We start from the raw sequence: 12838 nt of genomic DNA, 5'->3' as shown, positions 1-12838 counted from the left end.
TTAGCCCATTTTACACTGCCTGTAAAAGTATACATTTCCCCTGCTTTTCCCCATACCGCTGTTCTATATAAACAGCACTGATGCTGAAAGAAGAGAGGGATGAAGCCAAGTCAGAAATTTTAACAGAGGCGGGCAGACGCCTCTGTGTAATGCTATTCTGCAATGCCGGGAGCGGCGTGTGCATTTCAACATCCAGACCTGTTGAAAGCTGTTGTTGTTGTCCAACGCGTTTTAAATGTCACAGCAGAAACGATCGCTGACATCTAATTGCGGTGCTCTACGTGAATGAACAAATATCTTGCTTTGCTTGGTTCTGTGTAAAAGGCGCAGGAGAATCAATGTTGAATCTTCTACAGGGGTGGCGCGGGAATATTTATAAAAGGGGTTCATTCTGAGCTGCATTTAAAAAAAAAAAAAAAAAAAAAAAAAAAAAGCTCTATTTTATAGTTGGTCACATGATCAGTCACATTAATGAGCCTGTAAAAATAACTCCGAAATAGGTTTCTAAATATATCAGAAATATCTGAAGATTTTGGGGGACGTGACTAAAAGAGTTTCACATAACACAAAATGAAGTCTCCCCTTCCTTCACATCAGTGGTTATCCATTGAAATTCTGACAAGTAGTTACCTAGCTACCTACGTATTCTCACACTCCGAAAATGCATCGTCTCTTTTTTTGGGGCTTTAGAGCGCCTCGTTGTCAGTCATGAGTGCATGCACGCCGCACAGAGAAAAGCGAAATTGCAAGGATTTTTTGGGGGTCGGGGTTTAATGTTCATCGTGACAGCCAGAGTGCGCACTTGGGCTTCCGGTGGCTGGGCCACTTAAGAGTGCCACGTTGTTTGATGTGAGTGCACGCACCTCACAGAAAAAAGGAGAGTGAAGTTAAACCAATTTAAAATTCCGACGTGACAGTCAACATGTGGACAGGGAATTTGCACACGCTTGGCTGCTATAGAGTGCCTCATTGTCCGAACATGAAAAAAGCCCCACAAAGACCTGTTGGCATATATTCCAGCAACAGGAGGCTTTACGCTAAAATATTTTTGGGACTCAAACACTTTGGTTATGTGTTGGCATAATAAAGATGCTCGACAAAGCAGCATCCATTTTCCGGGCTTTTGAAGTGGTTTTTGATTGATCGTTGACAGTTGAGCGGAGGGTGGTTTCCACACATTCAGCGGACATGCCAGCAGCTTTTGAGAGCGGAGAGAACGGCTTTATTTTTTTTATTTTTACTCATAAAATATTGGGCTGGGTTCTTTGTCGTGTGTCCAAATTTATTAATTTTATCTTCACGAGGACTTGAACGTCAGCGTAGTCAGCATGTATCAGCACTTGAATCTGAACTGGGAAATTTGAACTGACATATCTTTGCCAATGATATGCAGAAGGGATGATCATGTTGACATTATGTGTCCTCGTGTTACCAGTTGTCTCAAATGTCTCCAGAGCAATTGCAATTTATTTTTTGGTTGGCAATATCTCAGTGACAGAAGGATGCATGGTAATCACTTTGCAAGCCTCTGTCTTGATGTCTCCTTAGTTTAGCTCCCTTTCTTCATTTATTCTACCAGAAGGCATGTCATTCAGCATTGACGGCGCTGTTATTCACACGTCGGCGCTCTTCCTTCATTTTGCACCGACTGTCCTTGTGGTATTTTGTGATTGCATTATGTGGTTTGGCACATGGTTTTGGAGCTTTTGTTCCCATTACTGGGGATTGCCTGCAAAAGCCCGGAGAGTTTTTTTGCCCTCCTGTTTTTGTTGTCTATATTGCATTGTTTCAGTTGGAAAAATAGGTCATTGACTTCACAAGTACCGATAATAACTATTCCTCTTTGTTAGTGGTTCTCGTGCTTGAATTTTGAAGTGCAGCAGGCAAGGTCGTCTTAGTTCAGCGGAGTGCGCTATTTCCTCAGGCGGCAGTTTGTTACCTGGGTTGTGGAAATTATACTTCTGCTACCGCTTCTGGAAGGGGCGATGTAGAGTGTCGATAATAATAAAAAAGAAAATCTTAAACATCAAGTATAATGTATAGTGTATATATTTGATGAATAAAGGTTAAGGTCGTTGTAACTTCATCTCCCAGTAACTTAATATATTCCCTCATACTGGTCAGAGTTGCATGTGTGGGAGAGAAATGATATGCATGAGTTTCTGGTTATCGTGTATGTTAGGTACAGTTTTATTTTTTTCGCTTGCAAAGCCCACCGATAATAGTTGATCCTATTATGCAAAGCATCAGGAGTAGAAAAAAATAAATAAATAAACTCCTGAACATTCTTCACACTTGACATATTTGCTTTAGATTTGTGACTGGAGTCGTCAGACCCGAGCCAATAATGCGAGATTTGAGACAAGATGCATTTCAGCCTTCCCTTTTTCTTTTTGCTGGCTCGACAGAGCTCCACTTGCAGTACTTTGTATTCATTCGTTTGAATTTTTGGAGTTCCCGGAAGAATATGCAGTGCGGCTTTCATCGTTAACAGAATGCATGAGGGTGCATTTTCAAACACGAGCAGCAACAAGCATGTAGCGCTTTACTGTTTTGAGTCGCTTTGAGCATGGCTGCAGTGGGCACGCAGCCCAGAGGGGCCGAGCCAATCTCCAAGGGAAGGATAAAGATAGAAGTCTAATCAATCAGCTGCATGTTAGGACAAGGAAAGTGGAAGAGTAAGCCATCACGCCTTTCTATCGCATCGGTATTGCACTCATTTGGAAATACTCACCCAAAAGCATTCTGAGACCTTGACCACTGCGGACAATGTCATTATTAAGTTTTCAAACAGCAACTCAGAGGTCATGCTTTTAAAATATATCTGTCAGTCTTGTGGAATGCTGTTTCAAAATCTGATGACAAATCTTAGATTAGGTCACAAATTAAAAATGAAAAAGAGGCTGTGATGGAGAGAATTTGATTCAGATGTCATTTTAGCATTTTTGAGCTCACTACCACTTTTCTGTTTGTTTGTTCGACACATTTCAGGTATTATGCAATTTGCAATCCAATGACAGCCTTTCCTAAACTTTGTAAAACCAAAGTCAGCGAAACGAAGCATGCTCTCTTTATCACTCGGCGTCAATTCTAGTGGGTTGTTGTTTTACTGCATTTACTTTATATGCACGCACGACATTTACTTTAATCTGATCCGTAGTAGATCTGTCACCAAATTTTACCGAAACTCCAATTTCACAACTGACATTCCCGCTTCCTCTGACAATCTAAAAACATGTTCATTGACGACTCTAAATTGTCCGTACGTGTGAATATGAGTGCGGATATATATTTTTGGCTGCCAACCAATCCACAGTCTAGCCCGCCCCTCACCCAAAATCATCTGGGATAGGCTCCAGCTCACCTTTGACCTTCACAAAGGCCAACGTTGGAGAAAATGGATGCACAATGAAGAAAGTCCATTTTCTATTTTGAATAGTGTTAGCAGTTCCAGCCTATTAGCCTCGGGGTCGCTGGGGAGATGCAAATTACTGCTCCAGGGTTAATTGCCAAGTTAATTGTGTCTAACTTGAACAGGGCGAAACTCTTTTCTTTCCACCGCGGTGCAGGGAGCAAGTTGACATCGGCGTCTGGCTGCATTTTCTGGCTGTGGTCTTTTGTATTTGCACAACTCCAGCTTGCTCACTTACTCGCTCACTCTTCAAAAGCACACGTGGGAGGAAGGAGGACACACACACACACACACACTTTATTGCTCTTTAATAAGGCCTAGATCCATCCATCCTTCCTCTTTTAATGCTGCTTATCCTGGTAAAGGTCTTCGGAGGCTGGTCCCAGCTGGACTTTTTTGGGGAGGAAAAAACAATATGTTACAGACGTAAGAGTTGCATATGTTCCTATAATATTTTGAACTTTCTGGATTAAAAAAAAAAAGTAGGCTTGAGAATTTACTTAAAACCTGCCAGGATGGCCGAGTGGCTGCCAGGATGGCCGAGTGGTCTAAGGTGCCGCGTTCAGGACCCAGTCTCCCCAGGAAACCTGAGTTCGAATCTCGAATTTCCCCATTGTGGGACTAATAAAGGGAATATTATTATTATTATTATTATTATTATTATTATTATTAGAAAGCCCATCATGCATCGCCTTGTCTTGACAGTTGTATTCCATTTGCTTCCACACTGGCTGTATAGTTAATAAAGATTTTACGAGGCTAATAGTTTTAGCTTGGGATAAACAAACTCATTCTACAATATTTCCCACGGGGAATATGATGTCAAGATTAGCACAATCAGCATCATAGAACGGATTGCATTTGTATGGAGGTTCAGCTAGAACGTATATGTGAAAAGCCGCAGTTGCACTAGAGAAATTCTTGCTTCTGTTTTTGGGAAAACTTTTCTTTTTATGAACGATTGTCAGAAAAGGTGCCAAAAGGATAAAGAATTACCACTTTCGCTGATGAATATTGTCGGGCAGCCTTAAGTGCATCCGGTTCTTGTGGAAGAGAAAACACACGAATAAATGGAGGGTTTTTCAGCGTGAAGACAATTTGATGCCGTTTTTAACCGTACTTCCAACGTGAATAACAGTGTTATGACAAGATTCGAAAATGGTCAAGATAATTCTTGTTTGAAGCAGGCTCGTGTGCAAGCAGAATGGATGTTGTGACATTAAGCCTCTTGTTGTTTACCGACTCTGCCCGCTTTCCTTGTCATCCGTCAGCAACAATGCGCGTTTCGTTTCTTCTTCTGTCAAAGCAAAAGATGCACGGTCTGCGCCGGACCGCCTGTTCAACAGCGTGTGTGCGTTTGTTAACGTAAGCACTTCTTTATGTTTGTGTTATGTTTGATTGATGTCGACTAGCCCGACAGCACGTTGTGTTCTCAGGTGTTATTGTGAGTCGACGAGGCGCTCTCAGTAAGATGTGTTCCTGTTGAACAGCCGCTGGGCTTCTTTAAACAGCGTTACAAAACTCTTACGCGTGCACTTTCGGTTCACCCTCAAACTTGGCTGGCTCACCAGCTTATTACTTTCCAGCTGCTTGTTTGTCACGGTCGTGAAATCTCAAGAAAGTAAACATTTATGTTGGGATTGCTCCGCCAACAGCTCGATCAGGCACCAGAAACTGGCAGTGTATACTGGATTAAAATTTGAGTCTTAGTTTTTTTTTTTTTTTTTTGATATTATGTGAAGGCTCCTTGTATATGCATTTTGCATTTTAGCCATGACATGATGAAGACTAAGGTTAGTAGTTCTGAGGTCTGGAGTTGGAATCTCAAGTCTGGCCTTGCCGTGTGGATGTGAGAGCAAAAATAATCCAAGTACATCCTTTTGAAGTGCATTTAAATCCATTTGGGACTCAATTGAGAGTAGACAAGTTAATTATTTCAGTATTGTATTCATACTATTTTTATGGTTTTTATTCGGTGATACCCGTGAGACTCTCCTAGGCCCGCCTTCTTTATCTTTGCTGTCGATCTCCTTTATTCTTCTTTTGGAATTAATTGTTTGGCAAACCAGCTCATGTATGCTTTATCTCCAACAATTGGGGCTCAACTCAAGAGTTTGTCATCAACTAAAAATATTTAATATAATTAAAAAAAAAATGCTTCTTTACTGGTTGCACAGGCGAAAGTAGATGGAAAATTTTTTACTCACTTTCTTTCAAATTTTAGGTGCTAGTTAGTATTTAGGGGGAGTCAGGAGCCGTGTAGAGTATTTTATTTAAATATTTTGGTTAAAACAATGACACAAAATTAGGGGCATTTCATAAGAATCGAATGAAATACAACACAATAATCCTTTTTAGTCAAACAATTGAGTTTTGTTTTTCTTTTACAGCAGAAATATCTGCAGTGGCCGCACAAAAAAATAAACAAATAAATAAATAATATTTTCTGCTAATCCCGGGAGCTGCAAATGCCTTTCGGCGAATGGCAGACTCCACCCCGTTCTTGTCACCAGTCAATCACAGTACACATACAAATCTTGACAGTCAACTCTTCGCATTCCCGCACATCCCAGTTTAAGTGGGAAGTGAGCACACGATGCCTGCGACACAAGTCCTGCATGTACATATTTACAACACCAAGCAACAAGAAGGATGCTGCAACTGTTCATGAATAATAAATGCTGTTAGTGCAGATGTGCACTATTTTTCATTCAATGACCTATTGAATTATTATGTCTAATAAAAATGTCAAATCTAAATGGTGTTGGAGTGAGCAGTGCAGTGAACTACTGGTTGGCAAGCTTGTCTGTCCACTGGTCCAGCGCTAACCCCTAGCTCCGATTCAGTTGGTACAATGTGATAGAAAATGGATGACAGGGAATGAGAACAAACTATGTACTCAGTACTATTAGTGCACCTCAAACGAAAATTCCTGCGTATAAGGCGAAAAAAAATCCAACACTGATTTATATTTCTTTCGGGCAATATACATAACTGCTGTTTTATAGTGTTTTATTTAATGCCCCTCCCTCTCGTAATGGTATGTCCCAGTAGCAGGTGGGAGGTTTCTGGTTATGTGATGCCAGAATGAGGAAATTCAGGCATGCTTGTACACACGCTGCGATCTCACGTCTCTTCTTACACAAACAATGATCTTTAAATAAACCTGCCGTTAGCATCTCACCCGCGGCGGCGTCATGCACTCAATTTTATCTTTTTTTTTTTTTTTTTGGTGAGGGCGGGGGATCGTTTGGAGGGGCCCCACAATTTTTTTGAATAAGGCGGCCGGAGGGCAGGGGACTGACCAGCAAAAAAGGGTCAAGTGCCCAGCTCTGGTAATTTGTCTTCAGACTTTTTTGTAAGGAAAAAGAAAATTAAATAAATAAGTGGCATAGACTTAACTAGGAAAATCTTGTTGGGGGTGGTTGTTGGGAGAACACAAAATCTCAAGTAGACTTTCTAGATCGAAATGTTGTCAATAATTGAAAATGTGAAATTTACAAACTGATCACACCCCCCCCCGCGTCGGGTGCATCAAGTAAATCCAATTTCTGCAAAGCACGGCAGGGAAATAACACCTGGCTCATTTGTTATGCACCTACAGTCACCTAATGTAAACACAAACATTTCCTTGGGACTCACCAACATCATCCCGGATGCAGGACAGCGGAGCTCTGCCCTTGGCCGACTTCACCACGATTGCCCCGCACGCACCACATGCACAATTTGGATACACGTAACTTTTTATTTACACTCCGAAGGCAATCACCCGCCCTCGTTCGTCCGAATTAGCTTTAATAAGCAGGTGAATTGTCTGCGGAAGATAAGCAATTTGCAACGACCTTGCAAAAGTGTGGAGCAGCAGTCAGGGGTGATTCTGCTCGCGGTGTGAATAAATGCACCATGTGGGCACATCTGTGTATGGAAATCAAGGCAAGAAAAGTTGTGAAAATTTCGCCGGAGAATGTGATCATGTTCCGAGGTGTCTTTATGAATGCATACCAATGAAGTGCAGCTCATTTTCAAACCTCCCTCGTGTTGTTGAGCTTGAGCGACTCATTCTGCCTGTGTGCTTTTTCACATGTTGACACGTTTGCTAATTGAGCATATAAATTAGTTGGACTAATCAACTCATCCGCATCACTAGGCGGGTTGAAAACACTTGGCAAGTGGATATCAGTGTGTGAACGATTAAAGTGTTTGGAAGGATCTTATTAGGAAGATTTGATATGATGTGGATGAAGAAAAATGGTGGCGCTTATAAAGCGGAACCAGTTTCCAGGATGACATAGTGTGAGGCCTCAGTTGAGTGAACATCAAAGGAGTATTTTGCTCCTCTTGTTGTTTTTGTGTTCCTCAGTACTTATTTAATAACCTAACTCATCAAGTGTAAGATTAAAGAGGATTTTGCATTTTCAAAACAGGTCGTAGGATTTGAATGTGGCCTAACTTTACTGAATGACAAATAAATCAGTCACGCGTTCTGTCTCTGATTGGTTGTTTTTCCACAGGCGCGGTGGTTTCTTAAAAATGTAATTAGAGGTACATGTTAGGGCCAGAGAGGGCTGATTGTTTTTTTGTTTTTTTTTAACCGATCATTTCAGGAGCGTGAGCTATAAACCCGTATGAGGACGATTACGATGAAATATTTGCTAATAACTACGTTAAATCTTCAATGTTTATCCTAAAATTGGCTTCCCTTAATTAGTATCCCGCCTAAGGTAAAAAATCCTGATGCTGTGCCTGCTGCTTGTTGTTGTGCAAAGCGAAAGTTACGGTCACTTCTGCTCTAGTTGCAGCTTCTTCGTTTTCTTCTTCTTTGTTGTCGTGTTCCCCACACTCCATTCTTCTTTGAAACCAGCGCGTCATCGCAAAAGTAAGCATGGATTAACTTTCGCTTTGCACAATAACATCAACAAGGACCTTTGGATAAAATGAAACGCGGAATTTTCGTTAATGTATGCTTTAAGACAAAAAACTTTTATTTTCCGATGTTTCGCCGTCCATGTCTTGCTGAGCAAGCCCTGCTTGCACATTTTATGAACCTAGCTGTTAACTAAACGGCTCATTTGAATAATGTTATGAGTTTCTGAGCAGAACGTTGTTCAAGAGTGCCGTTTGTTTATTTACGACTTTTATTAATCACGACACAAATACACTCAATGCTCTCATTGGTTGATCTCACGGCTGGCAACCAATCACGCGCCTTGTATGAGTGCCCGTGCGTATGTACAAAGCCTCTGAGTCAATTAATCTCTTCCAAGCAGCGCGTCTTTTCGCAATATGGCTGTATTTTTAATTTTTTTTTTTTTATTAATATTGTGGAAAAACCCGCGAAACACTAAAGCCGCGAAAAGTGCCAGGGATTACTGTACAAAGAAAATCTTGTGACACGCAATAAAGTAATGCAGCATAATGTTCTCGCGTAGCTACATGAATGAAAATAGTTGGAGCAACTTCCACAGTTGTACCTCGCTTCAAACCGCATGAAACAGAAAATAGAAATAGCTAATGTATTCTTTGAGAAACGATTTAAAAGAATTGAGAGATCTAAATCCCTTCTGGCAGGTGTATAGAAGTGTGACTTTGACACACACGCACACACAAACACACACACAAAAAAAACAAAAAAAAACGATCTGGTCACCTTCACGAGCGATCTCAGACGAGGAACCAGCTGCTCAAACTCTCAAGGATGAAAGGTCTGACATGAAGCGAGGGTGAAAGTCGCTATTAACACTTTGATATCGTCATCCGCTGAGGTTGAAATGGAAAATGATAGGTGGATTTCCACTACTCCCGAATACAAGCGTTTTCATTATTTAATGTTCAAAAACTGTCTTTCATCAATTGAGTTCGTACGTTTCATCTACATAATGTGCTTCCTGTGCCCTTGTCTCGTCTCAGAGTGAGGACGTTCCCGAAAGACTCGGCTTTACTGGGCAGGGACACCGTTCGAGCCCTCATGTATTACGCCTTGAAAGTCTGGAGTGACATCGCGCCGCTTAACTTCCACGAGGTGGCAGGAAGCGACGCCGACATCCAGATCGACTTCACTAAGGCCGACCACAATGACGGATATCCCTTTGACGGGCCCGGAGGCACGGTGGCCCACGCTTTTTTTCCTGGAGAGAGATTCACAGCTGGAGATACGCACTTCGATGATGATGAGGCTTGGACCTTCAGATCACCAGGTAGGCGGGGCCTTCTTTCTACTTGGCTGTTGGCTGACACACAGACACAATTGTTAAAGACGGTTAAAAAAAAAATAAATAAATAAAAAATAACGCACAAAATGACTTGGACTATTTGCATGAGTTGAAGACATTTTGCAGTTCAGAATTGATCAGAGCTGGGCATTTGACACTTTTTCTGACAGTTAGTCCCCCGCCCTACGGCCGCGACCCTCCGGCCTTATTCATAAAAATTCGAACCGTCGAATCCCGTTACACCCCCGCCCCGTAGAGGACCGGACCATTTTGCCTCCGGGACGGTCTGCCCATTTCTGGAATTGATCATTAAAAGTTGAATTGCAGTGGTTGTCCCAAATGGTTATGCGCCTTCTGCGGTTATCCAGTGAATATTATGGGGCTTTCTTTCTTAGTCCGTAAGCTACCTCTTTTTTCATCTGCATGTATGTATAAAGTATGATGAGGCCCGTTTTTTTTCCCCCCAGATCCAGAGCAGCTTGCAAAGTAAATCGTCTCTCGCCAAAACTCGAGCAGGCTTTTTTAAGGATTCAAGCTTTGCCTTTAGGCCCCTTCATGTCCCAGTCTCTTTAGTTAATATTTATTTATCATTATAATGTGAATTTAAAATTTAAATAGGTTCTCATATTGGAGAGCAGAGTTATGACAAAAAAAATTTCCCCCCCTGAAGCTTTATAAGGAGGTGTAAGGTCCTCTTTGTTCCTCCTAAAACAAACAATGCACTACATGACACCAGTCCTATTAAAACACTGGAGTTTAAAGAAATATGTTATATAAGATTGAACCAGCAATTTTATGATTAATAATCAATGAGAGCATTAGGAACTACTTTCATATATTTTTTTATTTTTATATTTATTAAATAAATATATACATACTGAGTACAATGACAATAAAGAGCATTCTGATTCTGATTCTGATTCTGATTACTTCTAACTAATACACCACCAGGCTTAAATTGTCAGACTTCATCAACACTTTTTGGTGTTGTTTAAGCAACGTGCTATTAACAATCAATAAAAAGTATTAGACAGCCGAATACAGATGTACCTAGTCGCTTTTGAATCACTTATTTTTTTTGTATTTTATTTGATACTTGTTTCACTCAACCGTTAACATGTCATTTTATTATCAATCGCTACTTCCACATTTCAAATGGAATTAATTGTATGGCGGCGTGTAAACTGGAATAATATAATGACTCTTGGGGGATACTCTTCATAGCATTACACTTACTGACACCCATCAAATAAGACACATATTCATATTTTCATAAAATGTTTGTCCAGTGACTGAAAACTCTCATAGCTGTCAAAATTATTATTCCGCTCGCATTCCGCTTAGCATCTGTCGGCCCTCAGACATTTTGTCAAACATAAAGCCTCTATGAAGATAAATGACATAGTACAGATTTTTATGCTTTGCTTCCACCCCCCCGTGGAGCGCTGGAGATGCAGCACGTGCCAACCAGAAGTGGAACTTTGAACAGCTTGCAGGCCCCAATCTCCTTCTTCTTTTTCCATGCCAACCTGATGATAAATTGCAATTAGATGTTTATTTAAATAGTGAGGATTAGCCGTAGAGAAGTCGATGGATGGATAATATCGTTGTTATTAAGGCCCAAACTGTCATTTTCTCTTCAAAGTCTTGTTCTTCTTTTACATTGGGAAGAAGTGTCTTTGGTGTCCCTATCACAATCACCCAGACATTATAAAAGGAGAATAATAAAACTCTGAGGTCTCATTTAAATGGTCAAACATTTGCTCACCTTGCAGTACAATGAGAAGTCTCTTAAAATATGACCGTCATTTTTTTTATTGGTTGAGTCTGATTTTTTTTGGGCACATCCCGCACTGCTCTGCTAAGTACAGTTTAGGTAATAAGTAATTCAATTATTCCAACGTTTTATTGTCCACAAGATGTTTGATTAAGCGAGTCATTTTGACCGCGTGTATTTTATTTTCGTGATCAGATGGAACAATTGGCGTGTGTCGTCGCAATTGCTGTCCGCTCTGTCATTATTAAAGTGAACTGCCCCTGAAAGAAACCCGCTGATGTTTTCAGTGACATGATGACCGGCATTCAGTCTCGCTTTAATGGAGGCTGCACCGTCTGGAGTTGGATGTGGTCATGATTAACATTGCCAATCTTTCACAGTGAAATATAAACTGCTATAAATAGCTTTCAAACTGTTGAAAACATATTTGTTAAATGTAAGTTCTCTGTGTGCTCATAAAATGCCAATATTGGCCAAAAAATGTCCACCAACAAGCACAGGCTCTCACGTTTTTTTTTTCTAGTCGCATTTACATTTTTTTTCTTGCAGTTAATGTATTAAAAAATAAATGAAAAAATGTGGGAGCACCTTGACCATTATGCATTAATAAAAGCATTATATGTACTTAATCCAATGAATATTCATGTCAATGTCTCCCATTTTCATGAGGTGTCATATGGCAATATTGACTCAGAGGGTCTGTAACTGTAAAATAAAATTGACTATCTTTGATCTTTTTTCTTACTGTGTATTATCACCTCAGCAAGCGACAGTTCAACATTTGGTCTTTTGTAGTACTGGTAAAAATAACGGCAACAATAAGGGCTAATAAAAGAAATAAGTTGACGTCATAGATTCACTCATTGCAAAAATTTAACCTGACTCAAAAATATTATTTTTTTTAGTAGCAGTAGTTGTAACTCTGTTGTTATGAGTACAAGAAAGGACTAGTGGTAATATCATTTTTTTTTCTTCAGGAGCTTGTTTTCCTTTGTACTGATGACATTATCTTGCGTGAGTATACTTTGACTTGGTCACAAGGGCTGAGTGTCGAACCGACAACCTTCGAGGTGGAAAACGATCACTCCGCCACCTGAGGCATGCGGCGTTGATGAGCTGGCATGGTATCGCAGGCGCGTAATGGAGTGCAGACTGTCATCACACGGCGTATCAGCTCATCAGTGCTGCATAGAGTCCGGAAACGAGATACTGAACCTGATGCCCTGGAGGTTAGGCATGAGAAGAACCTGTAAAATGTTGCAGTTCTAATGTTCTAATGATTAAAGCATAAACATGACAATTCAAGTCTACGGATGAGGTCATTTTTCTGCCTTGGCTCAGGTCTGCAGTTTTAAAGGGGAAGTCGACCCCCAAAAATCATTTGCAATAAAATGTTGTATTTGCCTTCACAAGTCGAAAGATGGCGTTCTGATTAATATT

General features: G+C 40.6%; 1 protein-coding gene across 1 annotated transcript in view; it reads left to right on the top strand.

Moving 5' to 3' along the window:
* LOC148319459 (matrix metalloproteinase-17-like) overlaps positions 1 to 12838 on the top strand; it is a 67890-nt gene that overhangs the window by 39732 nt on the left and 15320 nt on the right. The window contains exon 4 of the mRNA XM_088281904.1: positions 9320 to 9606. Coding sequence (XP_088138030.1) covers positions 9320 to 9606 — 287 coding nt within the window. The remainder of the gene's footprint in view (positions 1 to 9319; positions 9607 to 12838) is intronic.

Source organism: Idiotropiscis lumnitzeri, chromosome 18, assembly GCF_059441095.1.
Source record: "Idiotropiscis lumnitzeri isolate Australia: NSW breed Sydney's pygmy pipehorse chromosome 18, RoL_Ilum_1.0, whole genome shotgun sequence".
In the NCBI taxonomy this organism is placed as follows: domain Eukaryota; kingdom Metazoa; phylum Chordata; class Actinopteri; order Syngnathiformes; family Syngnathidae; genus Idiotropiscis; species Idiotropiscis lumnitzeri.
Note: the sequence above shows the minus strand (reverse complement) of the source record. Positions and strands in the feature narration are given on the sequence as shown.